This window comes from Vigna radiata, chromosome 8, assembly GCF_000741045.1.
Source record: "Vigna radiata var. radiata cultivar VC1973A chromosome 8, Vradiata_ver6, whole genome shotgun sequence".
In the NCBI taxonomy this organism is placed as follows: Eukaryota; Viridiplantae; Streptophyta; class Magnoliopsida; order Fabales; family Fabaceae; genus Vigna; species Vigna radiata.
The window spans coordinates 440,425-467,272 of record NC_028358.1 but is presented as its reverse complement, the minus strand read 5'-3'; the positions used below and the strand labels follow the sequence as shown (position 1 = coordinate 467,272).

Sequence of the window (26,848 nt, the reverse complement as noted above, 5' to 3'; positions counted from 1 at the left end):
ATTCAGAGCCCAGGTCAGCTCACTCTTCAGACCGCTTTGAAGAGCTAAAACAATTCTTTTATTGTTCTGATCTGCAAGAGAAATATAAACAAAAAAGGGTTCAAAAAAAGAAAAAATTAAAACACTGCAATTTGCGAAAAAGAATGCTCCCAGATACTTAAGAAACCGATGTTATCCTTACACAGCATACCCTAGCCACAAAGTGGACTTGCAGTGTTCTACGCTATTATGCGAATAATATAGTTCCTCGAATTGAAACATCAAATTAAGTGGTTATTCATGTCATTAACAATAAAAAAAATTGTTTATTAAAATTCAAAATATGATTATTAGTGCAAGAATGCGTGTGTTGTGTAAATTCAGACACATTGAAACAAAATACAATTTTTGAAGAGAAAATGTAGAACCAATTATGAGTATAAAGATTCATGGAAAGGGAAGAAGCTGTGAACTAACCGGCAAAGGAGTTGTGAACGTGAAGGGAAGGACCAAGAAGGGTTGACGGAGCTGCCGAATCGGCGGCCGAAGCCGATGCGGAGGCACTGCTGCTACCGCTTCCGAATGGACGGCCCCTCTTGGCCGGTGGCGCCGCCCCACCCCCGGCGGATCCACCGGACTTGCCCTGTTCCCTCTTCTGCATCCCTCTCACTCTAGGGATTTTCGGGTTTGCGTTGCGATTTCGAACTGTTTTGCTTGGTATCTTAGTTGGGCTTCTTTTTGATCCATGTTGCAGGGAAGGCGGAGATATTTTCGTACAAAATTAATCCCATTTATTATATTTAAATGTAATTTATTTTCTAGTCGTATAAAATCAAAATTCTAAAGTATTTAGAAGTTCGTATAAAACTTGGAGGGAAAGTTAACAAAAGAGTATAAAAGCTATTATTATAGTTCACGAGGCGGAGAACGCTTCAAAGGAAGCAATGTAGGCGGAACTACTGAAAGCATGGTCGGAGCTCTGCGAGGGGGGTCGGAGGCCGGGGAGTCGGGGTTGGAGCCGACGCCTCCGACGACGGCAAGCTTAAGAGCTGAATTCTATCTGCTACGTACGTGATTCTTTGGAGTAAACCATCATAATCGCCATCTCTCAGTTGGATGGCGGTTATCAAGAGCTGCTCTATTGCTTGAATTTTTGGGTTATTCATTGTATGATAGTTAATAACCCAGAAATTCAATAACCGCCATCCAGCAACTGAGAGATGGCGATTATGATAGTTTACTCCAAGGAATCACGTACGTAGCAGATAGAATTCAGCTCTTAAGCTTGCCGTCGTCGGAGGCGTCGGCTCCGACCCCGACTCCCCGGCCTCCGACCCCCTCGCAGAGCTCCGACCATGCTTTCAGTAGTTCCGCCTACATTACTTCCTTTGAAGCGTTCTCCGCCTCGTGATTCACAACAGAGTGTTGCCTCCGCTCGTCTGCCACCGCATGGATGGCACTTTTCCTCTCAGACACCTGGACGGTGTGGAGCGAGCACTGTCCCTCCGCCACAACGATATAGTTTTCCTCCACCCGGACACGCTAACCTTCAGTTTGGACCGCACGCCGGGCTTTGGGCTGGACGCGCTTCGCCACCACTACCACGGCATAGTTTCTATATGTCACCGCACGCTCCGGCACCACCACCGCGTGGACGCGCTCCGGCACCACCATCGCGTGGATTTCACGCTCCGCATGGCTACACCTCCCGTGCTCCGGCACCACCAGCGTGGATCTCACACTCCGCGTGGCTACGTCAGTCGCCCCTACTCTTACTAGTCATTCCTTTGTATAAAATTTCCGAACCGCTGTTACTAGTCATTCGAATTTTTATAAACGTTCCTAAGTAATTGGAAGAAATAAGATTCATTTCTTTCTTAATATTTCTTTCTCATTTTATTTTTATTTTTTTTTTTCTTTTTCTCGCTTGAATTTGTGCATGTGGTAACTGTGAATTGCTGGTTTGTATTTAATATATGTTACCCCCTGAATTTAATACTATAGAATGTTGAGTGCCTTGACTTTGTGATGTCTGCGACTTAAACTCTTATTTAACTCTTTACTTTGAATTATTATTCTTTTCTTTAACGTGTTTCCTTGAACTCTTCATGACTCTAATTTCTTCAGTGCTGTAAAATACATTTCATGAATTGAATCTCTACTGTTTAATTTTTTTGTTAATTCTGTGATGTGATTGTTATTTTGTTCTGTCATCTTGCTTATTTCTCTCCAATTAAGAAATGTCAGACAGAGAGGAGAAGTGGAAGACTACATTCAGGAATTTGAGATGTTAGTAGGTTAAGCAACAAACGTGACAAATCACTAGTACAAAAATCATATTTTATAACGTACAAAAACAAACTATGACGTACGTACGTTATAAGTACAAAAATCATATTTTATGACGTACAAAAACAAACTATGACGTACGTAATTTTGTACTTTATAATAGGTCTACACATTCATTTTATGACGTAGTAAAATTTACTAAATTAATGTATTAGAATAAATAAGAAAGAAAAATTTATAAATTTTATATTTTTCTAAAAAATATATTAATAATTGAAGTATAAATTNAAGATTCTAAATCAGGTAAAAATAAATTAATTAAATTGAATGATATATAAGAAAAAAATCACATATTAAATTCAATGAAATACATGTTACAACATCCCAAATATATGTTAAAGAGATATATAATTAAGACGTCGTCATGAACAATACATCTTATGTTAAAGAGATATATAATTAAGACGTCGTCATGATCAATACATGTTACTTAAATTTTTACTACGTCATAAAATAAATGTGTAAACATATTATAACGTACAAAATTATGTACGTCATAGTTTGTTTTTGTACGTCATAAAATATGATTTTTGTACTAGTGAATGAACAATTGTTGGGGTATTTTTTTGCAGGCTTGCATGTTAATATTCGAAATTGTAAATGGAAATAAAGTAAATAAATAGAAATAGCAATTAAGTGTTTGATTTTAAAAAAGAAATAAGTAAAAACAATGATTTTATAGTTTGAAATTCTTTATTTGTTTTTTTTTTAACTTTTTTTCAGTCAAATATAACAATTTTGTTCTTATCACATTCTTCCTTTTCCACTCTATTTCTCACCGATAAATGAGGATATCTTTCTTCTGAATTCTTTCCTTTTCAGTCTATTTCTTTGTAATAAGGGAGAAATCACTTTCTTTTGAATTCAGAGTTTAGCTAACTCTCTTATAACACATGAGCTAGCCCAGATTGCCAAAAGCTGCAGCTTCTTGTCCTGAATTAAACTGGTGTTGACAAATTAAATAAAGGGGGTGAGCTTGTTTATGATTTCACTGTTGTTGAAACAGGAAGGTGCTCATTCTCCTGCAGACTCTTAAACTGTTTCATACTGACTCACTGGAGTGAATTCCAATCCCAAATCTTTCAGCTCTGGTTTGAAAAGGTGTAGGGTTTTGGCCTCGGATTCTTTTCTTTTCATCGGAGCACCTGTTCAAATGTTTATCTCACTATATAATCATCAAAGCAATTTATCATGGGCATATATCATAGATAGATCATGTCTAACAATAATTGGGTACTTTGCTTTTGCGACGGTTTGTTGGGGGATTTGGGTGAAGTTAAGACGTGAATAAACAAATATGTAAAGCAAAGAAGAAAGAGAAACTGACGGGGGAGAAGCTGTGTGAAAGACACCATGGCAAAGACGGTACTGCACTGAGATTTACCATGGAAACAGCTGCCTATAGAATGGACTAAGGCGCAACCTGAATATGATTGAAGCCATCTAAAGAAAAAATTGCTACTATCGGATTAGTGCTGATAGAATGAAACCTCCCCTAAAAGGAAGTGCTATCCACATTATATGATGATCTACTTGAAGTGGTACTTAAGTAGTGGATCTCTCTCAACTAACGAGCTAGTACTTTGGTTGGACTCTCCACTCATACTGAAGTGCAAACAAGAATTTTTCAAACTTTTCTAATTTGACTTGTCATCAAATAAAAAAGCAATCATTTTGTTAATTCCAACTTCAGTCTTATTTTTCAAAATAAAGCTGTTATCAAACAGACAAAAATGGATGACTTTTACCTTTCATTAATATCTTCAACTTCAGAATGAACCCTTCTTCTACTGATGTCTGGTCAAATATACGAGCATTAACATTTTCTATTATCGACCAACAACACTTTTCATCTGCGCTTTGTTAAACCAAGACTAGCATTAGTCCAATTTGCATAGATTCAAAAATACATAGTATAGAATCTTTGAAAAACCAGACCTTAAGCCACTGAAGTACATTATCTCGACTAGTGGAACGTTGTGTGTCTGTATGGTACTTTGAGAATACTCGTCCAATAAATCAGCAGATTCTCCTCCTAACAGCTTTGTCCCCAACTCTTTTCTTGGCTTAGGTGAAAGTCCTTTCGCTAATTTTAACAATTTGTAGGTGCTTATGTAACGAACAGTAAATTTTAATTAATTTGTCTTTAAAAGAAATAATATCTCTAAGTAATGTAAGAATTTTTACTTCAATAAATAAGGAAGAAAAGTATTTTAGTCTATTTATATTTTTCTTTTTTTATTAAACTTGGAAGACATCCTTCTAATTTTAGATATTTTAAATATGACCCTAAATTCAAAACAATAATTCGAAAACACACTCAAATGGAGCCAAACAAGACGAAAATTGAAAATACAGGTTCAAAAATTGACGCTTATCCACTTCTTCATTTTCAAGAAAAATTTAGTGTTTAGCATCTTTCTTTTTTACAATATTGTTTTTCATAAATAAAATAAATAAACTGAAAGATTATAAAAATAGTTTTAGTGTGTTTTTAACCTTTAGTAAATATGGTTTTAATTTATTTTCTATTTTTTTACTTTTCTTTAAAAACACTTAAGTAAATAATTTTATTGTTTTATTTTAAATACTTTAGGTAAATAATACTAAATCCTTATGTAAATATAATTATTATTTTCACAGTTTTACTCTACATCATAATAATCATTAACCAAATACTTTAACCTTTAAAATCACTTATCATAACGATCATGTGATCATGTGAGTACAACTTAATTCAACAACACCAAAAACACAGTAGAAAACGTTTTAATATTTAAAGAATCAATTTTCTCAATTATAACTAGTTTCTCCTATCATGCTAAAACAAGTATCTTATAATACCATCTTAAATCATTAAATCTAGGTTTAAACCCTTTAAAAAGGTTTAAACTTAACTTATGAACCAAAAAAAGTTTAAACTTTAAAACTAATAACTCTCACCATCGAGAAATTTTTATTATTAGTAAAAATATTTTAAACGAGTTCTATTGTTTTAATATTTTTCAATTTTTTATATCTATCTCACATTCACTACCATTTATCTCTCTTTTTCTTTATTTATATTAAATTTTACTTAATTAAATGATTATATTATCCTTAAAAGTTAATGTCAAGTGATTGTATTGGATGTATAATGAAAGTATAATTAATTCTTTTTATCGTACTACGAGTGGAAACACATTAGACTCATGCGTGTTTATTCTTTTTATTCTAACAAAATTTATTAAATTAATAAATAATAATTATTAAAAATATTTATAAAAATGAATAACTATTAAAAAAGATAAAATGGTCAAGTAATTATTTTAATTTATTTTTAAAATAATTAAATTAAGATTAATTGTAATGGTAAAGATCAAAATATAATTATTTTGCTTTAAAATAATTGTTATTTAAAAGGAAAAATTGGAAGAAAAATGTAATCTCTATATAGGTATAAATAAAAAAATTATAATTATAATTGATGTGTTATAGAATATTTTATTATTAAGTTTACATCTATACATATACTTTTAAATTGAAATATTTAAAAATTTAATTCAAATAAATACTTGCACGAGTTTAAAATCTTGTAAACTATGGACATGTATTTTTCCTCGTTCGATTTTTAAAATATGGATAATAATTATAAAATCTAGTAAATTATGGGCCTGAAATTTTAAAGAGCCATACGGGCTTCCATCATAGCCCATTTTGTTTTTGTTTTTCCAAACCGAGCATTCTTTTACGACACAAACATATGTGGGTTTTGGCCCATTCGTATCCCTCGTTACAAACACATGCTCCTTTCTTTATAATTGCAACTTCAACAAAAACCCTAACTTCAAGCCTTCACTCCTCCTTTCATCACTTCGGCAGTCAGAGAATCCTCCTAGCCGAAAATGGTGAGTTTCCATTGACAGACCCTTTAACACTTTCTGTCTACCTTGCGTATTTCTGCATCTGAGTTTTATGTTTTTATGAAAAAAATGTTTCTTTGTTTTTCTTTTCGGATCTCTGTTGCAGCCATTCAAGAGGTACGTTGAGATTGGAAGGGTTGCTCAGATCAACTACGGCAAAGAGTATGGGAGGCTAGTGGTCATTGTCGATGTCATTGACCAGAACAGAGTATGTCCTTTTGCTTTTCTTTCTTTAATTTCGTGTTTTTCGGTTGGATTAGATTCATGGAGTGCGTACCCTATTCTTTGATCTTGGTGTTGGTAAATTTCGGCTTGAATTTTGTTGCTGGAATATATGTTCTTATCCGTGGTTTTAGGTTTTTTCTCTGTTGAGGCTGTTGGTTCTGCTTAGTTTTACCTTGGGTCGCAAGGCTTTCGCTATTTTGGGTCTTAGAGCTGTCTTGGTATCAATTTAGTATTCGATAATGCCAAATTCCACCGAAGGGGTTAAAGTTTTTTACATGTTAGTTTGATGGATTATTTATTCTTGGTTGTTTTATTTCTATCTCTTGTGTGAAAGCTTTTTTTTTAAACTGGGTCATAGAACTTAAGGCTTTGTTGTATATTGTAATTTTGTAGCATCAACTAATTTGGAGTCTTTGTATCGGTTTGGGTTGTGAGAATATTCAATATCAACTTCCTTTTAAGAGTAGATAGAAAAGCCAATCCTGCTGGTAACTTTAATGTGTGCATTTTAATTGTATCAAAGTATATTTGTGTTTGAATATTGTCAACTAAATGAAAGAATGTGCTATTTTTTTGGTTCTTAGTTATCAATTTGTCATGTAATAGAATCAAAGGTCATTAAGATTTAGAGGTGTACAAATTTTTTATTAGTTCGATGTGCTTTTTACAGCTTTTAGATATTGGACTTTGAAACATTAGCATAATTTTCCTTCCTTTGTTGATAGGCTCTTGTGGACGCCCCCGATATGGTGAGGTCCCAAGTGAACTTCAAGAGGCTGTCACTCACTGACATTAAGATTGATATCAAGAGGGTCCCAAAGAAGAAGGATCTCATTCAAGCCATGGACGCTGCTGGTTGGTACTCATTTTTTAGGACAATTTTTTATTAAATTGAAAGCATTCCTTTTGTTGATGAGTTTCTTTCCTTGCTGAACAGATGTTAAGAACAGGTGGGAGAAAAGTTCATGGGGCAGAAAACTGATTGTGCAGAAGAGAAGAGCATCCCTCAATGACTTTGACAGGTTCAAGATTATGTTGGCAAAGATCAAGGTTGGTTTCATTCTACATCCCTATTCTCACCCTTTTTGGTTTTGGTATTACTGGTCTAATATCTTGTGAAATGGCTTTTATGCATAAGAAAAGCCAAGGGCCTGTTCTAATGCGTTGTCATATGATGATGTGGTGGTTTTATGTTTTGGCCTTGAAGTTAATGTACAATTTTTATTTTCAATTTGTGCAGAGGGCAGCAGTTGTTAGGCAGGAGCTTGCTAAGCTGAAAAAGAGTGCTTCTTAGACCTAATTTCATGTGCAATTTCCAAATTTTGTTATGAATTTCTTTCTTAGTATACTTTTGTTACATGAGTTTTTATTATGTATCATTGACAGATTTCCTAGAAATGTTTATTTTTGAGATCTTGTGTTACTAATGGATTGATGCCAATTCTCCCAAATCTCATGGTTAGAATGAGGTTTGCCTCTTTTTGCTTTTGTTTGCACTTGTTTGATTATTGGTTTTTTGACATTTGATTAAAAAAATCTTTTGCTACAATGCAAATGTGAGCAGGAACTGCCTTTAATTTTCTAATTAGGATTTTCATGTGATTTGATGTTTCTTTTCTCTTGTATCGTTTTAAATTTTCATGTCTATTTTTCGTGGTAATTAGATATTCATGATTGTGGTATGCACCTAGAACGAGCTTAGTTAAAATTAAGATGAATTAATTCAAAATTGTATTTTTTACCAAAATTTTCAATTATTCAATATTTCCAACCATCAAAAATAGAATAACATTGTTTGCAAAAAAAAAAAAAAGTGGAGATTGGTTTTTATTTCAAATGCATTAAATGTTCCAGATCATTTTTGTTAAATTAAATCACAAATATATGTTGCCGAGCTGTTTAATAAAACCTATTGGTCCAACAATAAATTTGGTATAAAAAGTTGTTGTATTTTAATCTGAAAAATATGATCATATGAAATTTCAAGATTTTTTAAACAATATCAAAATAATTGTGCTTGATTTTTTGGACTGGTATTTTAGAAGTATACTTTCATTATTTAACTGTTTTTTAACCATAATACATATTAATGTACAGTGTCAATTTACATTATTAGTTAATATTTTTATGTACAAATATGGTAATTGTTATATGGTAATTTTTGTTAAACAATTATTATAATTATTTATTATTTTTAATAATGTTTGAACAGTTTTGATGTTTTATTTTTTTAAAAGTTAGGTAGGTTTAGATAAGATGAAGTAATAATCATATGATTTAGTATTTAAATTTGTAAAAAAAGTCTTGTAATTATGTCTTTTTTTTTTGTTAGAATCACTTTAAACCTCTAATTTGACAAATCAAATCTATTATAACTATATAAAGTCTTTGTATACTTCTAAATATTTGTATCGTTTATATATATTTTGCAGTAAATTGATGAAGTAGGTGTTTGCATATAACTTTTTGTCTCCTTTTAAGTTTTTGTCTTTCTCGTGTCAGAATTAGTGTGTTTTTACTTTATTTTGTTTTTTTAATCTCTATATTCATTTATCTTTACTAAGGTAATTGACCTTTGCTTGTATTATCTTTTATTATGTGTTGATTGTTTTATTTGTTTTTATAATTTTCTTCGTAGTTTATATTTAATATATTTCTTTAAGATTTATTGATTTGATAAAGAGATTGAACTGAGTATTTAAACTTTTTCGTAAAAGCATTAAACTCTTTAGCATAAATCATCTAATGGGAAAGAATAACAATAAGATTATGCTGCTTAATTCTAAACTCTTGAACTATGGAAACAAACAATGGAAAACAGCATTGAGAAAATATAACACATCAAGAATAACTAAAAATAATATATATGTTCATAAATATTTTCATAAAATATCTAATAAAACCAATTATTTTATCTTCGGCTACATTATGAAACAAATAGTCTTTTATCTCTCCTACCTATTTGATCTTCTTTTTAAATTCTGACAACTTTTGGCAATGACATATTTATTTTTTTATTTTTAATTATATTATTTATTAATATTTGTGTTTCCACAAATCTCATTAGTGTTTTAGGTGAAAATTTAAAAGGTGGTGGCGATAAAAATAAATATATTGTATTTAAGGCAAAAGACAAAAGGTAATTTTATTTATATTTTTTAATTAATATTTAATAATACTTATTGATGCTCAAATTTGCTTAATATTTTCAGTGAATGAAATTATGTGGGGGATCAACTAAGTATTAATTCGAAAAAAAAAAATTAAATGAAAGAAATGGTTGCACCTAAAATAATAGTTGAAAAAGTGTACATAACTGGTATTAAAGTATGCATAGGTAGATATTAAAGTATATTGATGTACCAGGTCATTCTAATTTCTAACACTCTAATTCAACAACACTATTTTCATAAATAATATTTATTTATGTTTCATCCTTTCATTTTGTTTTTCTATTTTTGTAGGGATATAAGCTCTGTTAAGTTCTTAAATTTGGCAAGAATCATGGCACCAGGCACGCAACAAGAAAAAAATTAAATTAACTGTACGTCTCTGTCTCAACTCAATTTTATAAGTGATAATAAAATGCATAAATTTGTTGGAAACTTTTTAATTAATCAACCCAATTGCTTTTTTTCAGAAATAACCGATATTAGAAATATATATAATTTTCTTGTTATTATTTAATGAACTCTTTAGAATTTTTATATAGGTATTGATGGGTCTATTAATAAGAAAGGTTCACCAAACACATATTTCCACATTGATAAGATATTGTTCGTCTCGGATCAAGTTTTCACGAATTTGTTTTTGGTAATACTTTAAAAAATTTCTTATCAGTATTTAGTATTTTATGTGTATATAAATTCATGTTCATCTCTTTTTTTTTTATCTGATGTGAGACTTTGTTTAAACAATAAAAGTAAAAAGTGAGGATTATCTCAAAACTTTGATGAATCTAAAACTTCTGCATGAGTAAACAAATCGAGATAATTATGAGAATCAGCTGCATTGTACATTAAAAGTTGAGGTAAGAAGAGCACGTCCCAATGAATGTTGAATGGTTGCATCTAAGTAAAAGCATCAAAACTCGTACTATTTCTTAGTATGCAACAATCAATACTGAACTGTTTTACTCGTGTTAAGGTTGTCAGATGCTAATTTCGTTTCAGCAAATAAGGGAAACAAAGTGTAGAAATCATAAATCATATAAAGATTTTCCTTCTTCTAAAATGAATAAATGTGTATGTGAAAGAAAGCAATGTCTTTATTCTATAAGAATGAAGACATTTCATATTGTATTATCTCTTTCTACAATATTTTAAGCTAAATATTAAGTTGTTTTTTTGTCTTTTGTTTTTTTAGTTGTTTTTTTGTCTTTTGTTCTGGTTTAAAACTTCAGAAAGTAGAACAGATGGTTACTTCATATTCAAAAGTTTCTCCTAACAGATAATCAAAACCAATTAATTTTTTCAATAGAGCAGCTACTTCTACCTGACACAACACCTCTATTGAATATGCAACCACAGAACCAAAAGAATAAATTGGGATACATCTTTTTTTCCATCTGAAAATATTGATTTCATAGTATCTGATCAAATCCTTATACAAAGAAAATGGGAATAAGAGACTTCCATATCAAGCTTAAGGTATGTATCTCCCTATTTCACTCTTCCATTGAGGTTCTTAGAAGTTCATCAGAAATAATGGATATCTGACTTGTATGTTACTAGGAAAAAAATGATCATGACCCTTTTGACATTTTCATGCAGCTAAGAACAAAACTTTAGATATAGTTGTTCATGTATGTTTTTATGCTGTTACTGAATCAGAATCAGGATTTCACAGTGTTAATCTTTTTTTTTTTTCATATTCAATGAATCTTTTATAGTGCAAACTAGTGAGATGAAGCTCTAATCTTGATTGAAGAAACAAAACCAAAAGTATTTGAGTTTTGATCTTTTGGTAAATGCTTGTTCATATGAATGAATGAATAGTAACTGATATGAATAACCAATGTTTCCATTGACTTGAGCAGGCATTCAGGGTGAAACGGTTTTTCTTTGGAAGAAGGAGAAATAAATGGAGAGGAAACAAGCCTTCATGGATGATTCCAATATCACATGGTCATCATGTGGTGGAGCATCATGTGATCAAAGGTGGTTCTGATGATGACTCAGAGTTTGATTCAGTTGTGATACAGAGGGAGCAGATGGATCGTACAGAACTATGGTATTTTGGAATCTTTGATGCTGTAGTTGGAGATGGAGTTACCAAGTTTGTGCAGTCCCATTTCTTTGGCAAGAAGCTCAAAGAGGTCAGAAATCAATGTTATGTTAACTTCTCTCAGCTACAATCTGTACTTTGCTCAACCAAAGTAATAATGCTCATCAATGGTTTATTAGAGGCATAAATTCACCCTTGGTATATTCTCATTTCTCAAATTTACAAATTCATTGTCAGAGAGGTAGATAGCAAAACTTAAATACACTGCTTTGCATGTTTTAGGGTTGTTCTTCTAACAAAATTGAATTTTCATCATGGACAAAAGTGCATTAAAGTTGTCACAGACCATACAAGATAAAACTTCAATTTAGATTGGAGATCATCATAAACATCTAGGCTTAATCTTACACTTAGTACTCAATTATAATTATATTACGAATTTTTTTTCCATGCATTTCACTGTCAAATTTTTCAACTTTTGTACATTCTACCTATTAAAGGAGTGATGATAGCATATCACAAGAAAAGGTAAAAGCACGTCATTTATATCAACTTTTGCAAATGATATTCTCTTCATCTTGTTTTGTTTTTGCTTACAATTTTTTTTCATGTCATGTCATCACTCCTGAGTAAAATGTGCTGAAAAAACTGATAGTAATATATGCAATTAAGCCAAATATCCACAATACTGTACCAAGGATTGTTCTAAAATGATCCCATAAATTCCCTATTTTCATCCATATTTCTGGCCTCTTGTGTTTCTGATGTTTCAATTACATGATAGTGTCATATGAGGAGAAAAGGGAAAGAAACACTGAAGAGAGCTTACCTAGGTGTAAGAACAAAGATCAGAGAGGCACTGAAGCCAGAGGAGGAGATATGCAGAGTAGGTTCAACATCAGTGATGGTGATAAATGGAGAAAAGTTAGTGATAGCCAACATGGGAGATTACAGAACTGTTTTGTGCAGAAATGGTGTTGCTTATCAGACAACTGGCAGACACAGTCATTCAGCCAAGAGAAATTGGTATAGCAGACTCTTTTCAGGTATCAATCACTCTCACCTTTTTTTCATTATTATTTGAACCATTAACCAGTGATAAACTTACAGAATGAGTGAGTACAAATTTCACATTTATAGAATTAAATTAGGTTTAAAGTAAATTTTTTAAGATAATGCCAGATTTATCTGAATTCGATCTTAGTAAAATTTATTGTTCATTGGACCTAGTCTTATTCACTATAATACTATTATCATATTATCCATTAATGTTTATTTTTATATCGAGATGTATATATCTAAGTGTGAATACGAATGTTTTAATAACTAATTTTGGAATGTTGAGTTAGATTTAAAATTCATTTAATATAGAAAAAATGTTTCACATCACTACATTATATTTGCCTGTTAGGAAATCTATTGAGATTTCAGTTGCACAAGTGTCCCAATTTTTGTTTCTGTTTTTCATCCATAAGTGTTGGCTTGTTTTTGTTCACACATCTCATAATGAATGTTATGCATGTGCACAAAAAGTACGCATGATAGCTTGTGAATCAGGCAACACAACAGGTACAAAGCATTCTAAAGGCTCAGAACTTGTGGTGGGAGGTGATAGAATCGATTGTGATACTGAATTTTTGATCCTTGCAAGCAATGGCATATGGGAGGTAAGTCACATAATACTAAGTAACTTTTAATACTTGTTCGTGAGAAAACAGCGAATCATGAATCTTATTAGAAATAATTTAAGTGTAAAAGTGACAAAGTTAAACACTATATAAGAAAAAAACACTTAAACTAAGGTTTCAAGAAAAAGAAATCCATCAGTTTCCTATTCTTTTTTCCAAAAGAATGTTAGTTTATGTAAGCAGGTGATGAAGAACCAAGAGGCTGTGAATCTCATAAGACATATTGAGGATCCACAAGAAGCAGCTGAGTGCTTGGCAAAGGAAGCTTTGATCAGGATGAGCAGAAGCAAAATTTCATGCTTAGTCATTCGCTTTGACTGATTCTTCACCTTAAGGGTGTAACCTTGAGCTTTCTTGAATCATGCCACCATAATTGCTGTGTCCTAGTTGCAGCAGCTGTAGTCAACAAACTCACTTATCAGACTTCAAGATATACACACAACTAGATTATCTATGTGTTTGTACTTTCATCATGCCAAAACTCAACAAAAATGGCCCTAATAATGACCAACATGGTGATGACAAAAGTAAGTATTTGATTCTGTAATTCCTAAGTGATTTGCACTAATGTTCACAAAGGTTGTTCATTTCTTTTTCTATCACTGATTTTTTTCTGAGCTAATTTGGTTTACATTGCAATTGTACGACTCTCATTCAATATGACTTTTTAAGTTCTCACATAATATTTATTTTCAAACATAGTTCTATGGTCTAGATTCACAAAATATGAATCATACAACCATAAATAGATTATAATATCACAAAAATTGCTTCTTGGGTACCACTTCACAGTTACATTTTATTTCCATTTTCATGATCTAAATATGAACTAATTAATTCATGATTTATATTCACAGTTCTCATTTCTCATACTAATCTATAAATTACGTTAACATAGTATTAAGTTTTTTCAATTTCTTGACACGTTCTTTGAGTTGTCTAGGTGATAAAACCTGTTGGAAGTCTTATATCAACTAAAGATTAAGTCAAATTATAATATATAAGTGAAATGCAAACCTCATAAATATGTGATTTTGTGGGATTAGGTTAAACTTGAAACTCACTTCTTAATAAAACTTCCTTATTTGTACATTGTGTTACATAGATTGTTTATTTATTATGTTGAATTGAAGTTTAATATTCTACTATTGCTTATTGTTCACAATGTCAAGGTACAACATCTACCCCCACTACATCTTAAAACATACATTTAATGTCCCTTATTTAATATTGACCAAATTGTGTGCCTTTTATTTAAGATTGCTGTTATTCCATTAATTAATCACTTGATGGAATTTGTTGATAAAAATTCTTCAAGAGGCCGTTGAAAGTAATTAAATAATTTAATTAAAATGTACTATACATATAAATTATTTTCACACCACTATTCAATCATATTTATATATAGATTGGGTCATTTGGTCAATTAATTTGTAGAAACATTCTTACTAAGTTTCTTTAAACCTTTAGTTTAAACTTTTATACAATTCTGGATAAATTTATTTATTTTCTCATTCTTATGGGAAAAAGTTAGCTCAAAGAGGCTCACTATTTTTAAGATAATAACTTTATAGTAATTTTCCAAATGTTGTGTTTATAATGAAATTGTGTGATGACTACTACGGACTGAAAGTTTAGACATATTTATGATCTATAAGAAAGAAAAATACCTTAAATCTACATGAAAACAAGATAGTAGTACTTGTGATGAAGAATCATTCCTCTTTTGTTTAAAATTTTACACAAATATTTGTAAGAATCTCAGTTTAAAATTAAAAGTTAGCATGTTAGTTTCTACTAATAGTTCTTTTTTCAAACTACTTTGTTTTTAACAATTTTTTGCCAAGAACATGTGTCACTGTTTTATTGATCTGTTTGTATTTATTCTAAAAAAATATTTAAAACGTACCAATCACAAACTGCCACATACACATTATAAAAAAGTTGTTAAAAAAATTGTTAAAAAGACATTTTCCTTCCAATTATTAACTCTCACTCCCACTTTTACCATTTTCTTCTAAAAATCATGTTCATGAAAATTTAAGTACATAGCTTAGAAGCAAATGCCACCTATTCATGATTCCATTCGATATAATAATGTCAAGATCCATTTATTTTATAGGTGAATAAAATTAATTGAGTGAATGAAATGTATCTCCAAATTAATGTCACTCATAATTTTACATTGAGATGTCTGTTTTTCATGGAAAAAATACAATAATTGATTTTTCTGTTATCTAAACAAAATTTACATCATCACATGCTGAACCAAATCCTTTAAGGATTCAGAATCAATTTCCCCATTTAGATTTTCAAATAATTTGTCTGAGGTTTTGAAGCTCAAAAGAACTGTCAAAAAGAGGGCCAAAATTCCTTTTGGTTAACAGAATCGACAAAATAATCTCAGCTAAGACATCATCGCCACAACCCCAGAACAGCATAAATTCTGTCAAGACATCATTATCTTTTTTCCTTTGTTGCTTCGAAAGGGTGATAACAAGGAGAAAGAGCGAGAAGCTGCATAAGAATAATGTGTTCATCAAATATTAATTTGAATCTATAAGATGAAGCAATAGTTCATTCAAAGTCACTTACACTTTTGTGAAGTTGCACTTAGGGGAGTTTCATCTCGAGAGATCAAATTCTTCAGAGTATGAACTATGACAGCATAGAAAATACCAATTAAATGATGCTTCATATGCAAGTTCTTAAAAATTGAACACAAAACAGCTAAAATGGGTCATTATGTAATTATTACTGAAAATACATCCACTGAAAATAAAATCAGAAAACAAGCCATGGAAGTCTTCAAAGCTATAGCTTGAGCTACCAAAATTGATATTATTGACTAAAAGTGAGTAGGTGGGAGAGTGTGTGTGTGTTGAGTTTTGTGGGAGGGAGGTTCCTGAACTCATTTAGGTGCTGTCCAGCTTTGAACTTCACAGTTTAGTTCTTAAAAGACACATTAAAGTTGTGTTTGGTAATTTTAGATTTTAGGTTTCAACAAACTTATAAGAACTCAAGGTTTTGAGTATTGTGTGGATCATGGTATTAACAAGGTGCTGTAGAAATGTACTTCCTAAAATATACTATAGCAATATGCTGGTTTCTGTTAGAATCATGCTACCTTCATTGGGGGAAGCATTCTTTCCAGTCTCATTTGCTTCAGAGCCATCAATACTGTTGCGCCCAGCAGCAGGTGGCGAATCATGGTTCTTTCTTCCAAATTTTAACAGCCGTCTCAACCCCTTAGATGATTCCTTTACCTGAGGCTTCTCAATGACCTCGGGAATCTTCTCAAGAGTTGAATTTCTGGAATCAGACACTCGTGATCTAAAAGTCTCCATACCAATTGATGCACTGTCAAAGCTAGCACAAGGTGCTTTACCATACTCAGAGCTTTGTGTACTACAATCTTCCAAAGAAGAAACTCGAACATGAGGGGAATGATATGTTTTATCAGTAATATGAATGCTAGACGATTTTGTAGGCTCTTTCTCTATATCATTCATTATAACCTGATTTTGGAAGAAAATACATTCAAAACGGATGTATAAGAAGTTCTTTCATGCATGGAGAATTCAAATAAACAACTAGTACACAGGCATGTAAGCAACAGGTAAAACAAGAATTTCCTTGACCTTGCAGTTACATATCTAAAATAACACACCACTCCTCAAATTAATTATCAAATATCCGCAAATTTCCCCTGATAATTGAACATAAACTTATCTTCCCCAACAGAAGATCTGAAAACCATAAGTTAGCATTTGAGGAAAAGCAAAATTCTCAAATCTATACCAGTTTTTTATGTTGTTATTTTTCACAACTAACAATTAGGATGTAAAGTAGGCCATAAATGTTAGCACTTCCAGTAACATGTTATCGTGTGTGAGGCTTGAAACTGCAGCTAATATGTTTCCTATAATTTATACCTGGAGAGTGCAGGCATGTATTGCCTACTTTACATCATCACGTTCACATTTCTTTTCTTTCATGCATACTGATTACAACGGTTAACTACTATTAAATTTATGAAAACACACCTTGGATGATCCAGGTTTCACACGTGATTTATTGTCTGAGGTTTCTGTATCTACCGAAACTGTTGTGTGAATAGCAACATAACTTGGCACTGTTTCAGTTTTCTCCATTACTTTATCATTCTCATACTGTCCCTTCAGTATCCTTGTTTTTTCTTTTGCCTTGCCATGATTGCTATTGGGAGCACAGGGTTTTTCACGTTCAAGCATTACAACAGTCTTCTCAATAATAGGATTGTCATCTTCATCGTCAATAGGTGAGATTTCAAATTCATTTTTCTTCAGCAAGGTGTCTTCTAAATTAATATTCAGCTTCTGTGTCCTCTCTTTAACTAACGATCCAGTTTGGACAATGTCACTTGTTTTAGATGTTCCGATTCTTAGTTCAGGGAGAGTTGTAGTCTTGCTTTTATCATGATTGACAATAGCAGAAATCTTTCTGATATCTGTCTCATTAGTTGCTTTAGTAATTGAACTTGTCCTAGCACCTCTTGGTTTAACAGATACAGAAGAAATGTGACGAATGGTACTCGTTTTAGGTTCTGACAATCTTCTAATTCTAGCAATTGATGCCTTAGTATCAGTGGTACCATCACCCTTCTCTCGCTTGGATTCAGGCAGAGAAGGCGCTGATCGACTTAGTTTGTTCGTATTCAATCTGCTGGTTTTGGGGGCTTTGGAAGAATCATTGGATCCAACAGAAGCAGTTCTGATTGGAAATCTTTGGAAAGGTGAGGATGAACCTGGCTCTGAATCACTAAATTTAGACCCTTTATAAGAACTAGGAGAAAGCTTCGTGGGAATCTGTTTCTTTGTTTGCTGTGGTGGCGTGGATGACTTGGTAGCCATTGAATTACTCTTGGCGGCAATTCTCCTTTGCCTCTCCATCTTTAGAGCATTGAGGCGTCTTACCTCTTCCTCTTCCTAGTTATTATCACAAATAAGAAAGAAGAAATAAATAGATTTGAGAAGCTGATGAACAACCTTGAAAACATGAATCTCTAACTAATCTAAATTTAAACATACTAAAAGCAATGTAATTGAATTGTATGTTAAACATGTACAATACAAACTTGAAATGGAAGTTTTAGTAATTATGGGAATGTAGATTACCTTCTCTTTGTTCATTTTCTGGAGATCGGATTTGTAAATAAGAAATAAATAGATTTGAGAAAAAGATGAACAAACTTGAAAACATGAATCTCTCGCTAATCTAAATTTTAAACATACTAAATGCAATGTGCTTCAATTGTATGCTAAGCATGTGCAATACAAACATGAAACCGGAATTTTAGTAAGGGAAATATAGAATACCTTCTCTTTCTTCATTTTCTGGAGATCAGCTTTGTAGTTTCGTAGTCTTTCAGCACGTGCTCGTGCTTCATCCAATGGACTCGGTTTACTAGTCTTTCCTCTCCTTACTGGTCCAACAGTCTTTTTTAGATAAGAATTATTTGGTGTAGGATTTGATTTCAGATCTTTATCCATCATCTTGGATCTTGGTTTCAGACCTTTGTTCTTTTTATCTTGCAAAGAACCACCCCCTGAGGCCTGCATTTCATAGTCTAAGGCACGATCATGATCCATTGACCCCTTTTCTACTCGGCGTTCAGGCATCAGACTCAATTCATCTGGCTGATAATTGGAATTATTCTCTTCCTTCTTGTGTACATTTGGGAATTCTGAGTCCATATCAATAGCATTTCTCTCAAGATTTCCTGAATCATTGACTCTGACTACATAGGAGTCATCATTATCATGAAATAACTTCCTTTCCAATTTATTGCTTGAGTAACCTAGCCCATTAACAAAATCATCATTTGCCCCCCTTCTATAACCAATCCTTCCATCTATTTCTAAAGAATGCATAGCATCCACAGACCTACCATTAACAGACTGTCCCGAGCTTCTTGATAACAAGAAACCATCATTAGATGATGACCTAAGCATATGGGTCAATCCATTGCCATTTCTCTGCATATCTAAGGCTCCACTACCTTGAACTTCATGCATATTACGCTCAGTAAAATCTATAGGATCATTCCCTGCAATAAATTTTTTTCTTCTCACTTCATCAAACTTGTCTTGATCAACATCATGCCTATCTTCACCTACGCCTCTCAGTAAACAATTTTGGAACGCTAGCCACTGTCCTCCATCAGCATCTTTCCCAGAGTCTGTTACTTCCTTATAAGATAAATTCAGCCGTTTCAAGGATTTGTCACTGGATCCTCTTCTTTCTGATGTCTTAACAGATTCCTGAACCTCTTTATCTTCATCAGTTTCAGAGGAATAATCTGAACATGATCCACTTTCAGAAGATCGTTCTTTCTTTGTTATGTAATTGATGTTCCGAATGACCACCATACCAGATCTGTGTCTGCCTGATCGGCCATCCTTCTTAGGTCGTTCTCCAGTCAGTGAACCTTCCCTATCCATAGCCATTTCATTCATAGTTTCAGATGCAGTATACTGTCCATTATCCATTGAATGCCTTCTATTCAAATTTGGATTAGCATTTAGTCTGGAGTCCTCCATAGGTGAGGAAACTGGCTGCACAAATGGGCTGTTGCCAGGATAACTTTGATAGTAGGGTATCCCTTGCACTGGATAAGTCTGAAACATGGGTAAAGCACCTGGGGGAGAATGAACAGGCCAAGAGGAGAAGCCACTATTTGGAAAATGACATTGAACATTATCTTGGTAACCTGCAGTTGGTTGTCTGTCCGCTGAACACATCAATAAATTTGTAAACAATAATGTTAGTAAATTTAGGGAAAATAGAAATCAGGAACTTTACTATTTCTCTCATACGTAGAACCGTTGGCAGTCAGTCGGCACTAAATATTTGATTCAATAAAACCCTAGTTAGCCATAGATTATATCAAATTGAAAATCTCATTTTTGTTCTATTATTAGTCCACTCAAGAAACCCATAATAATAATCTCTTCACTGACCTCAAAGGCAAAACAGTGCATGAATATGCAAGTCCAAGATATGCTGAAGATGTTAGGTACCTGAATTAGTTTTCCCGTTACTTTCTGAGTCCAACTCGGTATGGGATGCAGAAATCACTATGCCAGAAGCATTAATTGCACAGGTGTCAGCACGATTGGTTGTGACTTCGGTAGCTTCAATTTCAAGCCATTGGCCACTTTCATGCTTTCTTTTCCATACAGATATAAAATTTCTACAACCATCCCTGAAATGCAACAAAGTTAGAATCAGAAAAATCATCCAGAAATCACACACACATACACATGAAGACATATGTGTGTGCGTGCAATTAGCCAATTGGCCAAGTATCCAAAATCTCCCTATTAAAAAATAGTTAAGAAAGTTAATTATTCTTACATCAAGCGTGATGCTTCAAAGCATTCAGCAAATGCCATCAAAGCTGGCATGTAGTCAATGTCAAAACCAGCAGCAGCAGCACGTGCAAATGCCATTCCTTGCTCTTTCTGCAGCACAGATTTACGTGTCTCCAGGACTTTCAAAAGCTGAACTCTAAAACAATACATACAGAAGGGAATACAGTAGGATATACGTTAACAAACAATTTTTTAGTGTACTAAAGTTCAATGAATATAATAACACTTGAAGTAGAACCGCTTATACATAATGCACACCGCACAACCAGGTCTCTGTGTTAGCTTAATTTTATAACAAAAATTCACTGAGTGTCATTCACCATAAGTTGAGAGTAGTCTGGACATTAGTCCATTAAATTCAGCAAGGAGGAGTCTTTTTGATGAATTGTGAAGAAGCTCAGGAAAAGTTAGTGTGGAAGGTCAATCCCAAAAAATAGAGAGAAAATTTTTGTGTTTGTCAGAGAAAAAGTTGGAAATGATGGTATCCACAAAAATCAGACTTCACCTGAAGATTTCTAGATAGCGTATTATCTAGTCAGTATATTCATAACTCTAGGGGAAGGGTGGTGATGTAAATTTTACAATAGAAGTTATTAGAATAATCTACTAGAAAATCATCAGCTTTATATGGCAATACAAGGAAAATAAACAAGGGTAGGATTTAGTCAATAAGAAATCAGTTTTTCCAACTGCAATTCATGCATTAACAAATGTTACAAATCCCAAGTACAAAACGGCAATGAGAAACAACTGTTGCAAAAATTTAATTTACCATAGATTCCTGGAATAAACCTTCTACATTCCAACAATTTAAAAGAAGCCTATTTTAAAAAATTCACTGACTATAATGTGCATATATTGTTATTTATGAATACACTGGTGGAGATGGTACTGGATAACGGATTATCCTCAAAGGGTAAAAAAAAAGATGGTCAAGCTGGCATAAGAGCCTTACAAGTCCTTTCCTTCTTTACTCAGAATTATAAGTTCCATATCCTCGGTTATGAATAATAAATATGTCCAACCTAAAAATAAGTTCTATCTGATTTATAATTGTTTCTAAAATTAACTGCAATAGCAGTTTGCTCTATCTGCTCTGACCATATTACAAAATCGTTTTGAGTGATATCAGGCAATAGGCACTTAAAGCATTTTATATTAATCAGAAGAAATCATCATATAAAGTTTCCTACTGAGGGATGACCATAGAAAAGAAGAAAAAAGTATTTAGAACTTACTTTGGGTTTCCTTCTGATTTGGTGCCTCCATTTGTATCAAGTGGCTGTGTATCAGACTGGAATATATCCACACAAACAGATAAGAAAATAATAAATCTATAAGATTAGGATATTCAAGACTTTCCTAACCTTGTAAAGTACAATAGCTTTGTCCTCATTGGTATCCTGCTGAGTCTTCCTGCCTGAGCAAAGCCAACAGATCTTCTTAGTAGCAGCAATTATAAATTTCAGCAATGCTTTATATATATATATATATATATATATATATATATATATATATATATATATATATATATATATATATATATATATATATATATGTATATATATCCATTTTTGTTGAATACAAGTTAGTTAATAGTTTCAAAGGATAACCATATGAAATACATGCACCTGTTCTTTCAAAATTCCCTTCAGTGCTTTCCACATGTTTTATTTGGTTTTCCTCTACCTACAGATATACAAGTTAATTTAAACAGACCTTTAATTGCTGCTATTGAATTTAAAATCTGCTAGATATTTACTTACAAAGCTCATCCCTACAGAATTATTTCCTTGAATTGCAATTGCCTCTTCAATTTGTGCAATTTCGGATTCTATAGTATAAACACGTTCCAATATCTCTGGAGTGCTCACAAAGCGAACAAACCTAAAGAAGCAGAGGAAGTTAGTTCAGCATGCAAATCTATGTGAAATTAAATGTCACCTAGAACATTTGTAAGAGCACAAACTTTGAGCTTAGAACCTTAGAGTTACAATTCATTTAGTCTGTGTGTTTAACTTTCAAAGGAATCCCAGTACTTCCTCTACTTTCGAAAGTGTAAGAACACAAAAAATATAAATGGAATTTTGGAGTACATATTACATGAAAAACAGGACTTCCAAAACAGCATACTAGATCCATGTTGAGTTGAATACGGGAAGAAATGATAACCTTGAATAAGCATAGACTGATCAGTTTCGACTCAGATTCAACATACATTGATAAGAATAATTAACCAAAAAATTATGATAACAAGCCACACCTTTCAATTGTTCCCTTGGTAAACCATGAGGCATCACTGTCAAGCCCAGGCACAAGAACAATTGAATAACCACCCTTTGTTATTTGATCTTGAGCTGCCTTCAAGTGGGATAGAAATGGGTTGAGCAACCCTGACGCAACTTTCTCCTTCTTTCCATTCACAGTTATAACCAAGTCAAATCTGAATTACAGATGAGGATAAAACATCAAAGCAAAAAGTCAGGCAGCTAATATCTACAGTCATGTTAACAAAAGAGAAATTCCTTCAATCATTGTTTTAAATGAACTATTTGCATAGATCAATTAGTGACCTACTACTCTTACACAAACTTTTCCGTGAAATATCTTCTATGAACCATGTATTCGAACAACCAAAAAATCACTAGCAAAAACTACAGACACGACTCTCTCAGTAGATAGCCCACTTCTTAAAATCAGGTCCTTCTCGTACTGAAGCTCACGACCAACAACATGTTTTTCCTGAGTAAATAGAAAGCATGGTGGCACCAAACTAGTCTCCCCTACCACCCGTCAACCCATGACAACAATTTTGATCACATAACAAATTAACCAGAAAATTTAAACATGAGAAATTGCAGAGACATCAGCTACAACATTTGCAAAATAAGGGCAAGACAATACTCCAGTTGCAAAAATCAAAAAGGGTAAAACTGAACTGAATCCGTGAGACTGTTAAACTAAGTACAGTGCTCTAAATTATCATTGCTTCTAAAAAAGTAATCAACAAGTCATTTGCATTTTAATTCATTTTATTAGGACTGTCAAATATCCCAATGCAGAAAAGAAAACACAGAATAAACAAACTTAATAAGATTGTCATATACCCATGCACTTGAAAAAACACAGCCAACAAACTTACTCATTGGTTCTTGTTCTCTATTTAGGGTGAGAAATGTCACAAGTGGTAAAAAGAAAACAAGAATAATAAAATGGTAAAAAACATTGATGAATGGGGGGGTAACACTACTGGGACTATCAAACACCCAAGTGCTTAAAAAACACAACCAACAAACTTATTCCCCGTAGTTCTTGTTTTCTATTTAGGGTGGGTAAGAAATGGCACAAAATGGCAAAAGAAACAACAAGAAGATGGTAAAGTATATTGATGAATGGGGTAACAGTATTATTACCTGGTTCTAGTTGGTGTGAGCTGAAACATAACTGAATCCAGCCTTGTAGAAGAGTTCATTGTAAGAGACCAAAACCAAACCAGAAACTGGGTTTTGCTTTCTCAGGGATCACGAACGAGACTCTAAAGTGAAGCTAAGCTCACATACCCAAAAAGGAAAAAGCAAAGTTCCAAAGTGGGGTTAGACTTTGGTGACTCAAAAAGGCAAGCTTTGCTTGAAAAAACAGGCTTCACGGACCAAAAGGAAAAAAAAGGGTAAGTTGCAATGAATGCTTAAAAAGCGGGTTCAGAAGACGAGCTTCAATGGCTTCCAAAGACAGGTGAGTGCTTTGAGACAGGATCCAACGTTGTTGTTCTTTGAATACCAACTCATTGAAAGAAGGACCATCATTCTTCTTTGAATAACAAAAGAAAGGGTTGATTTTTTGGAACTGTGGAAAAAATATGAGGGCAAAACCGGGATTTCAAGCAACATTGACAAACGGCAACATAGTGACGCTATCAAACACATACTTGTCGTTCGAAATCGATGCTACTTGAATGAAATTACCATATTGGCCTCAAAAAGTTTTTTCTACACTGTTTTTTCCTTACAGAGGACCGTTGAAGTTGAATTGACACCCTGTTAGGTTACATCATTCACTTGTTCAGTTACAGTTGCAAAATTTATGATAAATGTATTTTTTCCATCTAAGATATATAGAATTATCTTTTATGATGACTTTAAAACAAATATTTTAGTTGTTGTTATTTGGTTTTAATGTTATAATTTTTTATTTTGTAAAATAAAATTTAATCTTTTTAAGAATAATTCTATGATCAGAGTATATTTGATTTTTGTTCTATTCAATGAAAAAATATATTTGTAGTATGCTTTGATACACATTGAAAAGATATACAAATTCAAACTTTTCATCTCAAAACTAAAAAATGTGTGGAGGTGTAAAAGTTACACGAAAAATATTCCATGACCCCCTTTATCTGAAAGTTTATCTTTTAACCAAAAGGAAAATGTTTATACGAATTAAAATTATTTTAATTCAAAATCCATTAATATTACTTCTAGTGGAAAAAATACGGAATGCAAAAAATACAAAAATATCTTTTTTTTTTAAGTGGTAAAGTTTATGATTAAGTTTTTAGTAGAGTCTATAATGATATTTATTATTGAGTTTCTGGTTAACTATTTTTTCTTTTGTGTTACAATTTATTGCTCCAAGTAATGTTAATCATGATAATGATTATCTTGTAAATAGATTTTCTTTTGTTTGTTGAGAAATTTGACGATGATATGTCAATAAAATCTCATTTCTTAGCTATAGTATGTTTTCTTAAAAGAAGTCATTCTCATTATCAATAAGTTATAAGATTTACAATAATTAAAATAAATTTATAATAATTCATCAACAATTCATACACTTTTGACATTTAAGAAAAATTGTTTTGTAAATGAATTAAAAATAATTTCTAAATAAACTAATATGTTTTATGAGAAAAAACATTCTAATCTTAAAAAGATAAGTCACAAACATGTCATAGATAGGTTGAAAAAATTAATATTGATTCTTTTAAAGTAAAAACATAAAAAAAATTAAGGGTATTTATTAGAATATGAAAGTATTAACTAATAATAATACATAATTTAGTATGTTGTGTTTTTTTTTTATGGAATTAAAAGTATGAAATGATTTTTGTAAAAGAAATCATGAAATTTTTTTATAATAGTTTTTTTTCATATGTGTATGATATCATTTTGTCATGAATTTAATTTAATTTTCGTATTTTATTTTTATTTTTCAATTTTCAATAAAAATTTTATAATAATAATTAGCATTTTGAAAATAAAAACGTGTAAAATATCCCATGTAATATCTGGATATGAAATTAAATCTATGATTATTTATCTAAGCTTACATTGATTAATATCTCTACATTTACTTTAAGTATATTTGTCCAAAATTGAATTTAAAGATGCACTAAATTCGGTATTTTTTAAAGTCGCAACTGCGTTCATCTAGCTTGTGTTTACAAAATGTAATACACTATCATGATAATTAACAATTAAGCATTCTGTATTTTTTATTCTGAGCTATTTATTAATTATATCATTTAAAGTGAACTAATTTAGTTAGACATTTTCGCATGCTGTTTGATATTAATGTTTGTTCACTTTGCTTAAGTTCATAATTATGGTGTGAAAGTTTTTAGCAAATTACTCCTTTTTTCTTACATGTTCTTATTTATTTATACACCAAATCGATCATATTTCCGTTTTTCATAGAAATTTTAAGTAAACAATTTTTACTGTTATTTTACTCATTTGTGATAATAGTTGAAGATAAGATAAGATAAATAATAATAAAATCTTAAAAAAATAGAAAAGAAACAAATACCGTAATACAATAATTCACTTGCATTTGTAGTATGGTATGAATGTGACGTGTTGTGTCTTTTTCTATGATTTAAATAGGTTAAATCCTAAATCAATTATTGTGCTTTTTTGTAGGCTTTAAAGGGGGAAAAATGTAGAATGACATCGACTATTTTTTATCCATATAGAACAAAACTTTTAATGTAGAATGACATTTCAAAATAATTTTAAAATAATGATGAATATAGAACAAAAGTTTTATTTTTCCTAATTTTTGAAAG

The 26,848-nt window shown here is 31.9% G+C and overlaps 3 protein-coding genes and 1 pseudogene across 7 annotated transcripts; 2 read left to right on the top strand and 2 right to left on the bottom strand.

The window, feature by feature from the left end:
- Positions 1-696, bottom strand: part of LOC106770003 — a 3,406-nt pseudogene extending 2,710 nt beyond the window's left edge.
- Positions 697-6,059: 5,363 nt separating this feature from the next.
- Positions 6,060-8,004, top strand: LOC106771028 (probable 60S ribosomal protein L14). Its single transcript, XM_014656907.2, has 5 exons — positions 6,060-6,215; positions 6,337-6,438; positions 7,181-7,310; positions 7,393-7,505; positions 7,696-8,004. The coding sequence occupies exons 1-5, from the start codon at positions 6,213-6,215 to the stop codon at positions 7,747-7,749; spliced, it is 402 nt and encodes a 133-aa protein (XP_014512393.1). The 5' UTR covers positions 6,060-6,212; the 3' UTR covers positions 7,750-8,004.
- Positions 8,005-11,027: 3,023 nt separating this feature from the next.
- Positions 11,028-14,042, top strand: LOC106771764 (putative protein phosphatase 2C-like protein 44). 3 transcript variants are annotated; one of them, XM_022785006.1, is made up of 5 exons: positions 11,028-11,104; positions 11,494-11,772; positions 12,466-12,727; positions 13,215-13,348; positions 13,553-14,042. In XM_022785006.1, the coding sequence occupies exons 1-5, from the start codon at positions 11,072-11,074 to the stop codon at positions 13,688-13,690; spliced, it is 846 nt and encodes a 281-aa protein (XP_022640727.1). In that variant the 5' UTR covers positions 11,028-11,071; the 3' UTR covers positions 13,691-14,042. The 3 variants fall into 3 exon arrangements, with proteins under 3 accessions (XP_022640727.1, XP_022640726.1, XP_022640728.1); XM_022785005.1 differs by having other exon boundaries at positions 13,550-14,042; XM_022785007.1 differs by having other exon boundaries at positions 13,540-13,655.
- A 1,463-nt stretch (positions 14,043-15,505) lies between these two features.
- LOC106772378 (COP1-interacting protein 7) lies at positions 15,506-24,668 on the bottom strand. 3 transcript variants are annotated; one of them, XM_014658759.2, is made up of 13 exons: positions 24,198-24,652; positions 23,048-23,227; positions 22,551-22,671; positions 22,416-22,473; positions 22,152-22,204; positions 22,023-22,078; positions 20,768-20,920; positions 20,431-20,615; positions 18,727-20,141; positions 17,416-18,336; positions 16,497-16,887; positions 15,965-16,027; positions 15,506-15,886 (listed from the first exon to the last, which is right to left on the bottom strand). In XM_014658759.2, exons 1-13 carry the CDS (start codon positions 24,254-24,256, stop codon positions 15,819-15,821), a joined length of 3,723 nt encoding a protein of 1,240 aa, XP_014514245.1. In that variant the 5' UTR covers positions 24,257-24,652; the 3' UTR covers positions 15,506-15,818. The 3 variants fall into 3 exon arrangements, with proteins under 3 accessions (XP_014514245.1, XP_022640260.1, XP_022640258.1); XM_022784537.1 differs by lacking the exons at positions 15,506-15,886; positions 15,965-16,027 and having other exon boundaries at positions 16,502-16,784; positions 24,198-24,668; XM_022784539.1 differs by lacking the exons at positions 22,152-22,204; positions 22,416-22,473; positions 22,551-22,671; positions 23,048-23,227; positions 24,198-24,652 and having other exon boundaries at positions 20,768-20,874; positions 22,023-22,075.
- Between the last annotated feature and the right edge of the window lie 2,180 nt (positions 24,669-26,848).

Excerpts from the sequence above, each read along its gene's own strand:
- LOC106772378 (XM_014658759.2), bottom strand. The coding sequence starts at position 24,256 with ATGAACTCTTCTACAAGGCTGGATTCAGTTATGTTTCAGCTCACACCA. Across the intron at positions 16,888-17,415 it reads TGAAACCTGGATCATCCAAG|GTTATAATGAATGATATAGA; the intron begins GTGTGTTTTCAT and ends TTCCAAAATCAG. Across the intron at positions 15,887-15,964 it reads AAGTGCAACTTCACAAAAGT|CTTCTCGCTCTTTCTCCTTG; the intron begins GTAAGTGACTTT and ends ATTCTTATGCAG.
- LOC106771764 (XM_022785005.1), top strand. The coding sequence starts at position 11,072 with ATGGGAATAAGAGACTTCCATATCAAGCTTAAG. Across the intron at positions 12,728-13,214 it reads GTATAGCAGACTCTTTTCAG|TACGCATGATAGCTTGTGAA; the intron begins GTATCAATCACT and ends GTGCACAAAAAG. Across the intron at positions 13,349-13,549 it reads CAAGCAATGGCATATGGGAG|CAGGTGATGAAGAACCAAGA; the intron begins GTAAGTCACATA and ends AGTTTATGTAAG.
- LOC106771028 (XM_014656907.2), top strand. Across the intron at positions 7,311-7,392 it reads TCAAGCCATGGACGCTGCTG|ATGTTAAGAACAGGTGGGAG; the intron begins GTTGGTACTCAT and ends CTTGCTGAACAG. Across the intron at positions 7,506-7,695 it reads TTATGTTGGCAAAGATCAAG|AGGGCAGCAGTTGTTAGGCA; the intron begins GTTGGTTTCATT and ends CAATTTGTGCAG.